This window comes from Rhineura floridana, chromosome 6, assembly GCF_030035675.1.
Source record: "Rhineura floridana isolate rRhiFlo1 chromosome 6, rRhiFlo1.hap2, whole genome shotgun sequence".
Taxonomy (NCBI): domain Eukaryota; kingdom Metazoa; phylum Chordata; class Lepidosauria; order Squamata; family Rhineuridae; genus Rhineura; species Rhineura floridana.
The window spans coordinates 54,622,581-54,639,902 of NC_084485.1; the positions used below are offsets into that span (position 1 = coordinate 54,622,581).

Below are 17,322 nucleotides of genomic sequence, written 5' to 3' on the forward strand. Positions count from 1 at the left end.
CTAACCCATCTGTGGCTGTGCCTCTTCAGGCTGTGGCTGTGATCTAAACTGCTTTTGAACTATACCTTGCTGTGGCTGTGTGCTGACACTACTCATACTGCGCACAAGTTGAACTGTACACTCTAACCCATCTGTGGCCGTGCACTCAGACTGTGATAACTTGCATAAGCCTAAACTAGTCTGCATTATTGACACTGACAACATAGTGCATTCTGCCCCCTCTGTGGCCGTGCATCAAGCCTGAAGTATATCCTGTACATTCTGCCCCCTCTGTGGCAGTGTACCAAGCCTGAAACCCTGAAATCCAGCCTGCATTATACTGAAGCTGATACCATAGTGCATTCTGCCCCCTCTGTGGCCGTGCACTCAGCCATCTGCCAGTGCATTCTACCCCCTCCGTGGTCGTGTACTGAGCCTGTTCGGGTCTCTACATTCTGCCCCCTCCATGGCCGTGTACTGCACCCATAGTGATTATAAGATGGCGGAACAGCCAGACATGTCTCAGACAGCCAAGCCACAACCATCCAAGGCAACTAAGACTAAGCATACCACAGTACTGGCTAAAACTAAACACCTTTCCAGCCACAGCAAAACCAAGCAACCACGCTATGCTTCTGTCTCGACATCCACCACAGCAGCTCAGGAACAGTTGACGGATATCTTTCATTCCCCCACTGCTTCCTCAGATGAGGAGGGCTTTCCTGGCTTCCCTACTCAGCCAACACGTAACCAGCCTCCTCCCACATTACCACCCAGAGCTGGTCCTACGTCACAGCCCACTGAGCCACCTACTCAGCCACAGCCATCTGCTTCGACGGGGCTACAGCTGTCTCACGAGTTTCTTTCACAACTTCAGGGCATGCTGTCTTTTTTTACAGTCACTTTTTTGTGCAGTCACCACAGGTCTCTGCCATATCTCAAAACACCATGGACCAATATGTAGGCCATGAGACAAATCCTTCCTGCTCCCCAAATCCCTTTGATGTAGCTAGAGGCAGATGTTGTGATGACACTTCATATGGGGAGGAGTCATCCTTCGCTGAACATGCTGATGGAGATGAATGGAGTGACTCTTCAGAACATGAGGAGGATACATCGTATCGCTTGTTTAATGGATCAGATTATCAACCTCTAGCTCGCAGGGTAGTTAACATTCTTGGTCTCCAAGCTGCGCCCTCCTCTGCTGCCGCTCCAACTATTAAAGGAGCCAGGGTCCTCAAATCCCCTGCACCCACTGAGCATTACATCCTGGTGCCGGATCCCATCGCTAAACTGGCTGGCGATGAATGGTCTCATCCACTCCAAACTCGCTGCTTCAAGAACCTGGCTGACAAACTTTACTCTCTAGCCCCTGACTTTACCACCAAGCTGGCCGTTCCTGGCATAGACGAGCCAATCGCCAACCTAGTTTCGCGATCTCTTTTGCCTACAGAAGGAGAATCTCAACTCAAGGATGCTACTGAGCGAAAATTGGACTTCGCTCTACGCAAAAATCACGAGACCACTGCCTTCTCCATGCGGGCCTCCGCATCAGCGTCCGTCTTCTCCAGGGCAGCAATGATGTGGCTGGATGATCTTCTAGAGGACCCTAACCCTGATCCTGCTTCTCTTAGAAGGTCACTCATAAAATTGCGCAAGACAGCGGCGTTTGTAGCGGATGCCACTCTGGATGCCACTCAACTGGGAGCACGAGCCATGACAGCTCAGATAGTCGCTCGACGGACCCTCTGGCTTCGCCATTGGCAGGCTGATCCTACGTCCAGAGTGAATCTCTCTAGGGCACCTTACTCCGGATCTTTGCTCTTCGGCGAGGAAGCTCTAAAGGCAGTGCTGGTCGATCCCAAAGACGCTCACAAACCGGTCTTGGCCACTGTCAAGAACATCGACCATAGGCCTTTCAGGCGATTTCCCCCTTTCCGCACTAACCAGCCCTTTCGAAGACCGCGGCCAGGAGGACGAGGCCGTGACTTCAGATCCTATGACTCCAGTACTTTCAGGGGAACCTGGAACCGTCGTTTCCACGGCAGAGGTCAGTACCAAGGGCGCAGAGGTACCTCATCGTCCTCATATAGGGGAGGGTCTCGCCAACGCAAACAGTACTAGCGCACTACCTGTGGGTGGCAGACTGCTTATGTTTGGAGACCAGTGGCTGCATCTGACTAAGATCGCCTGGATCAGGGACATTTTCTCCTTTGGCTATGCAATAGAGTTTTGGGCGACCCCACCAGACAAATTCCATCTATCCCCTTGTCCCAGGGCACAGACCAGGCACAGCATCATGCAGACAGCTATACAACACCTCTTGGACATAGCGGCAATAGAGCCAGTCCCCACAACTGAGAGGTCGGAAGGGGTGTACTCCCTCCTATTTGCTGTGTCAAAACGAGATTTATCATGGAGGATGGTATTGGACCTCAAGTTTGTCAACCGTTTTGTAACATATTGCAGGTTCAAAATGGAATCACTCCACTCCATTACGGAGAGTCTGCATGAAGGAGACTTCCTGGCTTCTATCGACCTTAAGGAAGCGTATCTCCATGTGCCCATTTGCATAGCCCACAGAAAGTTTCTTCGGTTTGCTTTTGGCCACCAGCACTTTCAATATAGAGCGATGCCATTCGGCCTCTCCTCTGCTGCAAGAGTGTTTACCAAAGTGCTACTCATCCTAGTGGCTTATCTCCGGACCCAAGGGGTTCATCTCTACCCATATCTGGATGATCTGCTAATACGGGCCAAATCTGAGGAGCTGGCTCATCATCATTTAACGATCACCCTCAATGTTTTGCAGGCCCACTGCTGGCTTGTCAACTTCGACAAAAGCCATCTCCAACCAACCCAACGCCTACTACATCTAGGGGCAATGTTGGACACCCTGCAGGGAATGGTCTTCTTGGCTCCAGATCGCATCACTGCCATCATAAGCATTGCAAGGTCCCTGATACAACAAACATCCGCAGACGTCATGCTTCTCGCCAGAGCGCTCGGGATGTTCATCTCTACAATCCACATTGTGCCATGGGCTCGAGCCCACACTCGGCACCTTCAATGGACTCTGTTGCCATTTCAACAGGACATTGCCAGCTCCAACCATCGCAAAGTTCGTTTGAGCCCCGCACTGCGCCTCTCCTTCCGCTGGTGGACCAAGGTTCAACACCTCTCCAGGGGCACGTCGTTCAGAGAACCCCGCAGAACCGTTGTAACCACAGATGCCAGCCTCATCGGTTGGGGAGCCCACTGCAACTCCCAGTACGTTCAAGGGGTTTGGTCCACCGCAGAGCAAACTCAAAGCATCAACTGGCTGGAGCTAAAGGCTGTCCACTTAGCTCTACGTCATTTTCAGTCTCTGTTCCCTTTGGACCATGTGCTCATTCAAACAGACAACACGTGTGTAAAATCACATTTGAACAGACAGGGGGGCACCAGGTCTCGTCCTCTGCAGGACTTAGCCACCCTCATCTTTGTCTGGGCAGAACAACATCTACAATCCCTGAAAACAGAACATCTCAGAGGGATTTGGAATGTGACAGCAGACTGGCTCAGCAGACAAGTCTTTCCGGGAGAATGGAAACTTCATCCAGACATTTTCCATCGTCTCCAGTGTCGCTTCAGTGCCTTCTCAGTCGACCTGTTTGCTTCCAGTTGCAATTGCCAGCTTCCCAGGTACTTTGCCTGATACCTGGACTCAACAGCGGAAGCAGTGGATGCTCTGACGACACCTTGGCCAGACGGTCTCTTGTACGCCTTTCCTCCCATACCATTGCTAGCCAAAACCTTGAGGAAGGCGCGAACCGAGAGGGTACAGCTGGTTCTGATAGCACCATTTTGGCCACGCCGACCGTGGTTCTCAGATCTTCTGGCAATGTCAATGGTGGATCCTTGGACACTTCCAGTCAGGCCAGACCTCCTATCCCAGGGTCCAGTACTGCACCAGGACCCTACTTGGCTCAATCTAACAGCGTGGCGTTTGAACGGGGACATTTGAGGTCAGCTGGACTGTCTGACGCTGTGATTGATATTATTTTGGCCTCGAGAAGACCATCTACCACTCGTATTTATCAACATACCTGGGTGGCTTTCTCCAAGTGGTGTCAGTCACACCACCATGATCCATCCCAGGCCACTGTGCATCAGGTGCTGCAATTTCTCCATAGCGGCTTTATGATGGGACTTCGACCCAACACTCTACGTCGACATGCGTCCACTCTGTCATCCATTCTCTTAGTGTCCTCTCCTGGAGATCATATTTCCTCACATCCGTTCATCAAACATTTTTTGAGGGGAGTCGCCCTACGCTCTCTGGCTGTTGTCCATCGGTTCCCCTCATGGAGTTTGCCGAAAGTTCTGCAGGCTTTGCAACGCCCTCCGTTTGAACCCATCAGGACTGTGCCCCTACGTATGCTGTCCTTCAAGGTCTTGTTTCTGATCGCAATCACATCTGCCAGACGCGTTTCGGAGTTGGGCGCATTGTTTTCTGCTCGACACCTCTGCGTCTTCCATAAGGACTCTGTTGTGCTGAAGACTGATCCTTCCGTCCCAAGGTCGATTCAGTTTTTCATTGCAACCAGGATATTGTTTTGCCTTCCTTTTGCCCGAATCCTATCCATCCTCTCGAGAAGGCTTGGCATTCGTTAGATGTCCGGAGGGCTCTCAAGACCTACCTGTCTAGGACCCAAGAGATTCGACGAACGGAGTCTCTGTTTGTATCCTTTCATCCAAGGTCTATGGGGCATAAAGTATCCAATTCTACCTTATCCCGTTGGTTAAGGGCATGCATTACTTTAGCATATGAGTCCCTGAAGCTGTCAGTTCCAGCTAGTATAACGGCTCATTCTACCAGGTCAGCTGCCACTTCGGCTGCTTTTGCCACTAATGCTCCTGTTGCCGATATTTGCAGGGCTGCAGTCTGGTCTACCCCACACTCGTTTATAAGGCATTATAAAATTGATCGTTATGCCTCTGCTGACGCATCTTTCGGCAGACGAGTGTTGCAACAGGTTCTTAATGAGGATTAACACGTGGGTGGTCCCTCCCTGTATGGGCTGCTTTGGTACATCCCGCAGTGATGGCCCACCTCCTATGGAAAATGTACCATTTGTCTCACCTGAAAGGTGATTTTCATAGGAGTGGGCCATCATGGCCCTCCCAGTTGGAGGATGACTAGATATTTTCTAATGGGTTACATATTTTTTAATCGGTTACATATTATTGTTGCGCTATTATATTTAAATGTAAGAGTGAAGTCAAGACTTTAGTTCTGTTATATTGTTATGTTAGAATCATGTTATTATGCATGTGACTATTGTGTTATTTTCCTGGCGGGCCTGTTGGCCTTGTTCTTGTATTTTTAGATACTTCTTTTCAGACTCGCCACGAATGAACTGGAGAGTGGGAGGGGCCTGACGCCCCTAGTCTTGACTTCAAAAACATTCTTGCCTTCGCACGATAGGTGGAACTATAACCCGCAGTGATGGCCCACTCCTATGAAAATCACCTTTCAGGTGAGACCAATGGTACATTCCTTTCTTCTCGTGTATAGCTCCTTCCCTTTAACATCTTTGCAGCTACTTCAGCTTAATGTGGTATGCCTCCATACATGTCACAATAGTGAGGCTAGAAAGGAAATTATTATTGGAGATAGGCCAGTTCTTAAATGGCAGTTGATTTTAATTTTTAGGGCTCTACTGTGGTGTGCTATAATCAATGGTACATGTGAATTTGTGAATGCTCTTTAAATTTCAAGCAATAGATTTAAAATACAGTTAATACATGCATATGTTAGAGATGATTAGGCTTTCTGAATTGTCACCATAGATGTCAACATTGTTTGAGTATTTCCATCGCAAACAAGAAAGCTGAAATTACCCAGATTATCAGGAGTCCAAATCATCCAGATCATTAGAATGGATTGAAAAGGTGACATTATCACTTGGAGGGCATGGTTCCTAGAATCAGCTTTTGTCTCCAAAATGTTTTTTATTTATTTCAAGCAAAACTCTCCCATAACAGCTTACAAAATATGATAATTTTCATATACATGGCAGGATAATTTAGCTTCAGTGCTCTTCCAAATGATTTGCAGTGCTTCTAGTTCAGGACTCCCCCCCCCGATCTTCCTTTTTACCCATTCACCTGTGTTCGATACTGCTGTCATTATTCACCAGCTTCTTTTCAACCCCTTATACCTTCTACCACTTTGGTTGCAGCTCCCTCTTTAGATGGTCCTTTGCTTTAGTCTGTGAAACATGCCCTCTGATGATGAAAATATTTTGGAATTTTGAATGCTTCCTTTTGCGTATGGTTAGACTGTCTTGACATTCTGTTCTCCAAAGCCCTGAAAATCTGCATGATAAATAGGAATTCAGCAGGTCATGGAGCTAGATCTAAGCACAATGGAGGGGTTGTTTCTCTCTGTGTACGTCTGAGTAATGGCAGTTGGTGGCTGGAGGGAGAAGAGCTTATAGCTGGAGCTGTATCCAGGCCTGATGTAGGAGTGCCTGAATGCTGCTACTCTTTGTTCTGGCCTTGGTAATTTGCAGCAGCTGGAATGTCTATGGTTTGATTTTAGTTGATTTTAGTTTGGTAATTGCTGTTTTAATGATTTTTGTAAGCTGCCTCGAGTACCAGTTTTGGTGGAAAGCTGGCACAGAAATTTTAAAATAAATGAAATCGCTCTGTAGCTATCCATTGCTAGCTCTGGCAATGTTTTTTTTCTAAAACATTTTTGATGTCATTGGCTTTGAACAACTGCTTTAGTTTGCTACAAAGAATTACCTGAAAAGATATTTGCAAAGTACATTTTGAGGAGGGAGGAGCAGCAGAAGGTTATGACACCTTCTCATAATTAAATGTATAGTTTGCATACCAGTTTCTCATAAAAAATAGAGCTAAAACTATCAGTGGAATTCAAGCATTTCTCTTAAGAAAGGCTTAAGCTGTTGAAATGTTTAACTTAAAGGAAGTTCGTGGCATGATAAAGATTTCTTAAATTATGAATAGTGGGACAGGAACAAATAGAGAAAGTATTCATTCAGAACTGGAAGTCATCCTAGGTCCTTGATAAAGCTAATATATTTACTAAAATGGATAAAAGGATGCGGAGTAGGTTCAGAATGAGCAGAATGCTTTAGGAGTACATTGTTGAGCCATGGAATACGTTGCAGTGACTGTTAGGATGGCCAGTAGCAAATGCAATTTTTAAAAAGAATTTGTGGATGATTGGTCTGTCAAGGCTATTAGCTAGAAAGGCTGCTTCTACATTCAGAGAGGCAAAAAGGGGGTGGCTTGTCCCTGTGGTGCTTGGCTTGTCTGCTTCCATGACGTTTCTGGCTAGTCTGTAGCTCAAGAGCTTGTTCTAGCCTAGTGGGCTTTTTTTCTTTGAACATATTCTTTATTCTGTATTAAACTGCTGTCAAATCTCCTCTCAATTCCAAAGGTTTTGGCATGTAGGACTGCTGTTCAGGAAACACAAGTCCGGAGCCCCTTGGGCACAAGGAATTAGTAGCCTGGTTATTTGAATCTTAGCTGTAGACTACAATTCTTCCAGGTTGTCTTATTTAAGCTAGTGGGAAAAGTGCATAGTTGGAGTCTTGTTTCAGTCTGTTGAGCTTTGAGAATTTTATTTTCTTGAAAATTGCCCTATATGTATGAAACTGGTAAACTGAAATGCAGCCTTTTGGAATTTACCACCCTGGGCTCCTACTGGGAGGAAGGGCGGGATATAAATTAATAGTAAATAAATAAATAAACATTAAGCAAAAAGAAAATTTACTAGTTTTTTTCTCTCTACAAGAAATGTGAGCGCCTCCTGCTTTACCTGTATTGCCATGAACTGAGCATTGAATTCCAGGAGCCAGTCCCAGCCTCGGTGAGTAACTTGATGCATATTACCTTGGAAGTAATAAACTGTGAAATACTAGCATTTGATAGTCACAATTGCTGTACTGATACTTGGACTAAAACCAATGCGAATATTATTTTGTTGGCTATACTTTTGAATAGTTTATATGTTCACAAAGTTCTTTGGATGAAGATAGTTAACTGAAATGGAGAGTTCATAATGTCTACTAATTTGCCGCCCTGGGCTCCTGCTGGGAGGAAGGGTGAGACATAAATCGAATAAATAAATAAATAAATAAATAAATTTTAAAACCCACAACTTTTCTCTTACCGAAGAAACTCAAAAGAAAGAGAGAATCAAACTGGCTCTTTAAAAAAAAAAAAAGGGGGTATTTCACGGTTGCAAAGATGAAATGTCACCATATTGAACATGAACTTTATTTTACTATTGTGACCCCACTTTATATTTTCTCAACAGATACCAAATTACTATAAAATAATAAAGAAACCAATGGATTTATCTACAGTAAAGAAGAAACTGCAGAAGAAACATTCCCAGCACTACCAGACGCCTGAAGATTTTGTGGCAGATGTTCGGCTGATCTTCAAGAACTGTGAAAGGTTTAATGAAGTATGTTAACTTCCAACCTGCAGAATTATTTTGGCTAATATGAGAATCTCATTCTGTACCTTTTCCACACAGACTTTTGTCATAACTGCTGTGTGTGTGGGATAGATGTAGACTTGGGGCCCATTTATACCAGTGTGTTAGTTGTACATATATGTGGTGGGTCACAGAACTGTCCTGAGCTTACCCACTTTTCCCCAATTGTGCCTAGAACATTTACTGTGAATTGGGTACAAGGCATATAAATGCCTACTCGTGATCTGTCAAAACCTTTTTTATAGTAGATAGGTCACAGTAGTGGTGCTTGTTTGCATATAAATGTATGCATGTAGGCCTTTGTCATGGTTGAGGTTCTGGACGTGGCAAGTCTCACTCCCTCACTCCACTTGTATACATGTCAGTCTGTTGACCATTAGAAATTATAAACCTAATTACTATTATTCTTTGTCTTCTGTTCAAAAATCTTTTTTCAGATTTCATGTTAATGACATTGTATCTGGATTAGCTCAAAGTATGGCTGCATGAGTATCTGTGTGTATTGTCTAAATATATAGCAAGTTGTGATTGATGCTTGATTGGGTTTTCTGTGGAGTAAATCTCCCTGTGTTGACACATTTTTGTGTGATCTGAGAAGACCTAAATAATAAAATATGGTAGTTCCTTGTGGGAATGGCTTAAGTGATATATGCAAAACATTAAAAGCTGCGGAAAACAAAATAAGCCATTACAATTGGAAGTAATTTTTCTTCTTAATTAAATAAATTATATCTCCATTTATCACTTATGTATTTGATTTAAACATAAAATCTTGTAAGTGAACTGTTAACAGTTCTGAGAAATGGTAGTACAAAGTAAATCAAGCTTAAATAAATGTTTGAAAGGTTTGAACGTTCATGGAGGTTAGCAATTGATAGGGCTATCAGCCAAGGTAGCTGAATGGGGCCTCCATGATCAGAAGCAGTATATTTTTGAGCACCAGATCCTGAGGGTATACAACTCAGGAGGGCTATTGTCTTCATGCTCTGCTTATGGGCACCCTAAGGCATCTGACTGACCATTGTTTAAGAACAGGATACTGGACTAGATGGACCCTTTGTCTGATCCAGCAGGGCTAATACAAACTTCTCTCAGAAAACTTTTCAGAAGATAAAACCCAAAATAGCTTGGAAAACCCTTTGTCCGACAAAGTAATCTGCTGGGCTTCATTATTTGTTGAGCTGTCAGCCAGCTTTTTGATTACAAGGTTTAAATGCTCATCTTACTGCTCAATTCAGAAAACAAAGATCCCTTAAAATTAAACCAAACACCTATGATTGCGACTGTCAAGAATGTGATCTTCCAAAGAAAATAGCATTTCATAGATGGTGAGCACAGGTATAAGCCCTTCCTGAGGTACTCTAGGATCGAAGCATGTAATTATTACATATGCATCCTACAAAAATATAATTTATGAACTCTAAATGGGACATAATAGCTTAATTCATACAAATGATTTAAAAGAATGATGGATTGAAATGGAGAGGGGAATACTTAATATGGATGTGGGAGGTTTCCTTACTTGAGGCCTTTTGAGCATAGGAAGACATCCAGTGATGTCTGCCCAGAAATTCACTTGTGCAATGAGACTTCTGGGTTTTTTTCTTGCCCCCCAATCTCCAGAGCATATTGGGGTGTATTTGTGGGGCTGCGAGGGGGAGGAAAAGAAGAAGCCCCGTTGTACGAGCAGATGCCTGCTCGCACTATGTAAGATCTCACCCATAGTGTCCAAGCTTTAAAACCAATCCTTCAGAAAACAAATTTAGAAACTTCTCTGGTAGGTGATCTTACACTGTTTCTGGGCATGAAGGGAATGGGACATATTTTGATGATGATGTTCAGTTTATAATTTCACTTGTTTCAATTATGCATTCAAATACCACCTGTTTATCCTCCTCAGAGACTTCACATATATTAATATATGAAATGCTGTTTTCCTATTTTATGATATAAGAACAATAAAAGTGTAAAAGCCTAAAAGGTATGAGTCACTGCACATGATAGACTTGGAGATTTGACCTTCTTAACTGAGCTGAACAGTGAAGTGGAAGGGCTGTGTTTCTCAGAGCATATTGATGTTCAGGAATAGTTGAAGCATTTGCTGTGAAAGGAAAATGCTTCTGCTTTTAGGATGGATAGTTACAGCTATGGTAGGAAACTAAACCAATGAACAATGCCTCTTTTATTGTAGCAGTAGATACAGTTCTCATATGATCAGAACTACTTTTTATGTATGAGGTTACACTGAGGCTATCAAAGTGGGCAGAGACCCAACAGGAAAACAGTGTGTCAAATAGGAAATCTCCTTTCTTTAAGAGAAATTGACAGGAGCCCTACTGGAAGAAATGACTGCCAAACACCCATGTCAAAACTCTCCGCTCAATTTTCTGAACAAGTTTTGCTTCAAGTCTAACAATATTGGGCTTTTGTGCTTGGTGTCAGTTTCTGCAATTACATAACTTGTTTAGGATCTGCAAATACAAATGCAGTAACAGAGCATCATGAAGAGAGTCACCTTTACTTCACTGAATTTTAGAAATAAATTGGTATGGTTGACTTTAGTCATCCAACCCTGTGCGGTCTCATAACTTTAGAAGGGATTATAATTTCCTTTTTTTTGACTCTGGTATCCTTTTTAGATGATGAAAGTTGTTCAAGTTTATGCAGAAACACAAGAGATTAATTTGAAGGTAAGCGTTTCAGACCATGCACACTTGCTGAAGGGATGTGCATTATCAATGAGTGAATGTTATTGTCTTTTTACTTTGCAGGCTGATTCAGAAGTAGCACAGGCAGGGAAGGCAGTTGCATTATACTTTGAAGATAAACTTACAGAGATCTACCCAGACAGGACCTTCCAACCTTTACCTGAATTTGAGCAAGAAGAGGATGATGCTGAAGTAACAGATGACTCCGATGAAGATTTTATACAGCCACGTAGAAAACGCCTAAAATCAGATGAGAGACCAGTGCATATAAAGTAACCTGTTTAAAACGGACCTAAACTGTTGTAAAAAGAAAAACATATTTAAGTGTTCCTGGAATATTATCATGCCTTCAGTGGCCATCTTTTTGAAGCTGATAGTGTTCAGACAGTATTAGCATACAAAAAGCATTTGTACAGAAACATACTTGTCAAAAAGGGGGAAAACTTTCAACTTCTGTTCTTGGTTTTGTGTTTGGTTTTTTTTTTAAGTGTTTGAATTTTCATTTGGATTTTTACTGAGAATACTCCCTCACTTCTCAGATAGAGGTGTGGGATGAATGTTGATAAACAAGTTTTATATGATGACATTTGTACAAACAGTGAACTCTTGTCACTACTTAGTAACTATTTCTGAAAGACTGGACCAAGACCGTCATGTTTTGTTTTTGTACTGGGCTGCAGTTTAAACTGCAAGAAACCTTCCTGAAGATCCTGTTCATGCAACCCTAGGTGTGAATTGGATTGTTTTTATTCATCGTCTCATCTAAGTGGTATTGAGAGTATCATATTTTGTGTTGGGTCAGATAGCTAGGTTCTGCTTTCTTTAACTGACTTGTATAGAAGTATCGTAACTTGATCATTAAATCATTTTGAATTGGAGAATGCAGGAGTGCGAGTGCTTCATATGTGCTTCATTAAGTGTGGTTGCAATTAATGCTTTTCAGTAGGGTACATGGTGTCACTTGGAAGTCCTATGCACAGAACATTTAAGTGAGTATCCTCTTGGAGTTTATTGATCCTATTTTTCTTCCCTTAAAAGGCAGGATGTTGGCTGCAATACTGGTTATATTGCTCTTAATAAATTCAGATTTAGACTATGAAGTTCATGACTGTCCAGTCTTCCCTAATAACAGTTTCTGATAGACCACTATCAGCAAACAGTAGCTCTGTCAACTATCAAATGTGCAAAATTTCCTGTATTCATTCTGTCTTATTTGTAAATAGTGGTACTGTAAATTCTTTCAGACAGCAACATTTGCTGGTCTGTTTTTAAGCTACTATGTATTCTTACTAATGTTCCTAATCAAGAACAGATTTATATGTTGTCTATTTCTAAAACTGAGTTCATTATTAATTTGTTAGAGCTACTCAGATGCTTTTCTTCAGAAGCAGCTTAAATGAAATGTCTAAGAAGAAGAATGAGCTTGTTGACAGAGTTACTTGTCCATTCTTAAAACAGCAAACTTGCATGGACCAGTGTATTAGACAAGTGACTTCCAGGTAGATGATGAAATGGGCCATCCCCAGTTGCGATAATCTGCATGTAAGCAAGCTCTTCACTCCTGCCTCAATAGCAACATTGAGAGCAGAAATATATGTGTTATTGTAATCCAATGTTAAAACAGGTAAAATTCCCTATCTGATCTGTATTGAACAGCACCAGGGAACGTGATTTCAAGCCCTTGTACAGCACATTTTATTCTTATGCCAGTTTCAAAAATGCAGAAGATACAGAGGTGACCAAAATGTAAATTTTGCTGTGACATTTAGTTAATTCATCATGGCAAATGATTCACAGAGAATATAAAGAAATGTAATACAGTAGGGATGAATAGCTGCTATTGCACAATGTGTTGTCTCAATAATGCAGAGAGTTTTAATAAAAATGTGTGTATTCATTTTCTGTGTGCAGACAGGATGCAACCAAACCTGTGATTTAGAAAAGTAGTTAAAGGTATTTTATGGCTTTGATTCATAGTTTTGGATTATCTTTAACATTATTCAACGTACAAGCATCCAACAGAATTTAAAGATTTACAAGGTGTTTTCCAAAGGTTTTTGACTAGCAAATGAAATAATTCTAAATTGTCTGTATTTGAATATAGTGATCATTGCCCTATTTAAATGACCTGGTCAAACATTCCTTTTCCTGATGGAAAGTCAACAATAACAGTAGAGGCAAGTCTCAGTATCATGCCTATCTTTTCCATGCACAGAAGGCAGTGTTGAAACTACGACGTGTTAAGGTTTTTCAATACATGGGGTCACCTGACATACACACCACTAATTTTAAAAAATCTGGGGATAGGCTCATGGACCAAGGAAGTTCTCAAGTGGACATAATCAGCACAACCTGATTTGAATGTTACCATCTGTGTTCAGTTGACGGGATGATGTGCGTGAACTGATGGCTTGTTCTACTTATTAATGTGTTGACTTTAAAGATCCCATAATTTTAGTATGTCCACTTATAACTGACATTTTGAGAAAGTTCACAGCATGTCAGTAAGGAAGAGTAGTATTGAAATTTGTAATGGAATATGCACCATGAATTTTAAATTTTATGAGTTTTCTAGTATCCTTGGCATCTTTTTTTGTACTTTTAAGAACATTGTACAGCCTAGCTTTCTATATTACCTGAAAGCTGCAACTTTGTCAACATAGTTTATCATCTGATTACATTAATTTATATTATGGGTTAGACTGATTACAAGCTTCCATGCTGAAGTAGAAGATCTGCTCTTTAGAGGAATGTAACTAAACCATGTACAGGATTTGTTTTGCAAGTGGCATTTGGCCATGGTTTGACATTTTTGCAGCCTTGCAACTTTGCAAAGTTCAATGCAAATAGAGAGAACTGTAGTATTCTTTAATTGTAAGGATTTTATTATTATTTACAAAAGAATGAATAAATAGTTTTTCATACAAGTTGGTTTTTGGTTGCTTTTTCTATATGATTATCTATTTGGAATGTAGTAGATCAGAAAATTCTACATACATTCTACAAATTGCCAGGTTCTGTTCCTGAAAGATGTAGGAATTTAGACCACTGTTCTTCAACCTTGGGTCTCCGAATGTTGTTGGACTACGATTTCTATCATCCCTGACCATTGGCCAAGCTGGCTGGGGCTGATGAGAGTTGTAGCCCAACATCATCTGGGGATCCAAGGCTGAAGAACACTGAACTAGACAGATACGCTCATGGGCCCTTTTTAGATTTTATACATTTTTCCAGTGTTGACAAGATTTATTCAGCCAAAGTAATTGTTCTGCTACCTTGTATGTTTCATGTGTATTTCATGGATGTTTGTGCAATAATTGAGCTATACTTAGATTGAGAACACCTCTTTATATTAGAGATCAGATTTGAAGTTGATAGTGGAACTTGCATGTGATATGGATTTACCTGTGCTGCATAATTACAATATAACTTAAGTATGTTATGGTCCCAAGATAATCTTGTCACTTAATTTGACTTTTTGCTGTGATTTTAAGTGTTGTAAAAAAATAATCAAATATCCCCTGTTGATTGTATATGTTCCAAAAGTTTATGTTAATCCAAAGAAGAAAAAGGCAGTTTGCTTTGAAACAGGAAGGACGACAAGTATACAGCGTGCTGACTGTGGACTTCTCAATTACCTCAGCAGGGCCCCTGCCATGTAATTACTAGTGATTAGTGTTAGTTTAACCAGCTAAGTATGTTCAGGTCTTACTTAACTGTGCCCTGGAATTAAGTGTCCTACCATATACTATTAAGGCTGAATTACTATCCAAAAAAGGGTGTTCCCCCCCTAGCTTTTAAAAGTAGAAATGCTGTTAAATGTAGATAGCCTTTTTAATGTGAAAAGATTCCCATTAAATACTATTTGATGTGGCATTGACTGTCGGCATACTGAGCACTGGATAGATAAGTGGAATGTTTTATAAACATTTCTGAAAGCCACTGCAACCAACCAATATTTTTTAACAGATCTCCCCAATTTGCCATTCTGTTGTATAACTTAGTTTTATTAGCCAGCCCTATTTAAGTGTAGGTAATGGCAACAGTATGTTGAAGTTGAGTATGTAATGTTCTGGATGTAGGCTTCTTTTTTCCTTTTTCCTCCTTTTCCTAGGAAAAAGCAATAAAACTGCTTTGTCTGTTGCCTGTTTAGCATGGCAGGAATCCTTTTCCTTTGGGTAGTGGTTTTATGGAAGAGTTTGTATGTGTATCACCCAAGTCTAGCTTTTAAGAAATAAAGTGTGCAGTTGATAGTGTGGCATTTTATTTTAAAAATTGGGGAAAGTTAACATATTTTTTTAAAAAGTAGGTGTTTGAGTAAATAACGGAGGTACTTTTTTAAAAACTTTATATGCCACAATTTACATAGACATATTTCAGACTAATACATAAGACTTGTGATATCAGATATGGCCACCACTTTTCCTTTCCAAAGTTGCATGTGCAGTAACACTATCCATTATAGCTTTTTGTGGGGATTTTTGCCTATTTGTTCCTCTCTTCTTTTAAAATATGTCTGAATCAAAATAGCTTTGAAAAATTGCAGTTTTGGTTCTTAATTTAGTAACTGATTTACAGTAAACAAAATTCAGTTTGCCCCTTTCTATTTGAGTACTTTTAAAACTGGGGAGCTGCTGCTTCCTTTTAACATTATTTGTGACTTTGTACAAAGAAATGCAAACAATTTTATAGATCTCTTGTTTGTTTCAGCATTCCCCTTAGCGTAAACATAAATTTCAAAATGGGAGATGATGCATGTTTGTTAAAGGCCTACAAATATGGGCATTTCTTCAGTTCAAAATGCCATTAAACATGTATATAACAGGTCTATAAAGATTTGTGCAATTGAAAGCCTGTTTTAATTTTATATGTAAACCTACAAGTCAAAGGGTTCAATTCCCAATATTCTTTCTGGTAATTAAAACTGGTACTTTTTGCACATAGTTAACTTTACTGATTCTTCAAAAAAAGTGCTGTTTCTGTGGTATTGTATTCTCTGAATAATATTTAATTTTTTAACAAGTTAACGTTTCTAATTGTTCAGTTCCTGTGTTATTTGGCTGGTGTGTAATAAAGGCATTTTTTTCCTTTACATGATTATTTAATACATTTAGCAACCTGTAAATATTTCTTGTTAAATGCTCTGGAATGTGGTGTAGCAGTTGTACTAGAACAGTTTTAAAAAGAATTGCTTTGAAAACAATTTTGTTTTGGTTATTTCTATTAAATTAGAAAAGGAAGCATCTTTCAAATGGAGTATTCTTTTGTAAACTCATCAGCCTTCCTGAAAATATGGGCTCCTGTTTTGGTGCGCTACTTGCAAAGTAATTACTGGTATGGAAAAGTAAACAACAACTGAGGGGAGTATCTCCAACGTTTCTTAAGAATAAAATTTCTAGTTCAACAGTATTCTGAACACATCTGAGCCTTTTCAAGATCTCTGTATTGATGGATGTAAAATGAAAGGGCTGTATAAGAGTAAAATCTCTAAAGTACACAATCCCCTTTTGCACTTTGATAACAAGCAATGAGACTGAAGAGGTAACAATGCAACTATATTCTAATCAGAGCACTCTTCTGTTTTGCATACACATTGTGTTTCATACCACAAGTGCCCTCCACCTACACTTCACTCACTGATTTGCATTTAAGGATCAGTAGGTGGGCTGATACATGACAACACAAACACTGTGTGGGTTCCAGATTACTTAAAATTACCAGTAAAGCCTTGGGAGTATAAGAATGAAAACCTGTTAGAGAAACTAAGCAATGTTGTCTAATAATGAAATGTGAAGACTTTGATTTGCAAGGTAGCCTTGTTCCTTTGCATAATGCCTCATGGCATCAATCCATGATAAGGAAGGGATCATTGGATGGGTTGCCTCTCGCTCCATTAGACAGGATTGTGCAAATTGATGACACCCTAATTGGAAGGCAAGGAACCCATAGTGTCTTCCTGCCAAGCTCCCAGAGCAGCCTTTGGTGTCTTCGTCACATTCAGAGCCGGTTTAGCAATATTTTGGGGGCTTAACCTCTTCTTCCTTTACAAGTTGTGGGGGAAAGAGATTAAAGTCAGTGCTGGTTTATTCTCCATTGTAAAGGGGGAAAGAACAA

At 40.9% G+C, this 17,322-nt stretch overlaps 1 protein-coding gene across 6 annotated transcripts in view; it reads left to right on the top strand.

The window, feature by feature from the left end:
* TRIM33 (tripartite motif containing 33) overlaps positions 1-16,300 on the top strand; it is an 82,872-nt gene extending 66,572 nt beyond the window's left edge. For 4 of the 6 annotated variants that reach the window (XM_061631937.1, XM_061631938.1, XM_061631940.1 and 1 more), the window contains 4 exons: positions 7,790-7,864; positions 8,315-8,467; positions 11,140-11,190; positions 11,272-16,300. In XM_061631937.1, coding sequence (XP_061487921.1) covers positions 7,790-7,864; positions 8,315-8,467; positions 11,140-11,190; positions 11,272-11,484 — 492 coding nt within the window. In that variant the 3' untranslated portion in view covers positions 11,485-16,300. The remainder of the gene's footprint in view (positions 1-7,789; positions 7,865-8,314; positions 8,468-11,139; positions 11,191-11,271) is intronic. The other 2 variants (XM_061631939.1, XM_061631942.1) reach the window with 1 other exon arrangement.
* Positions 16,301-17,322: the final 1,022 nt, after the last annotated feature.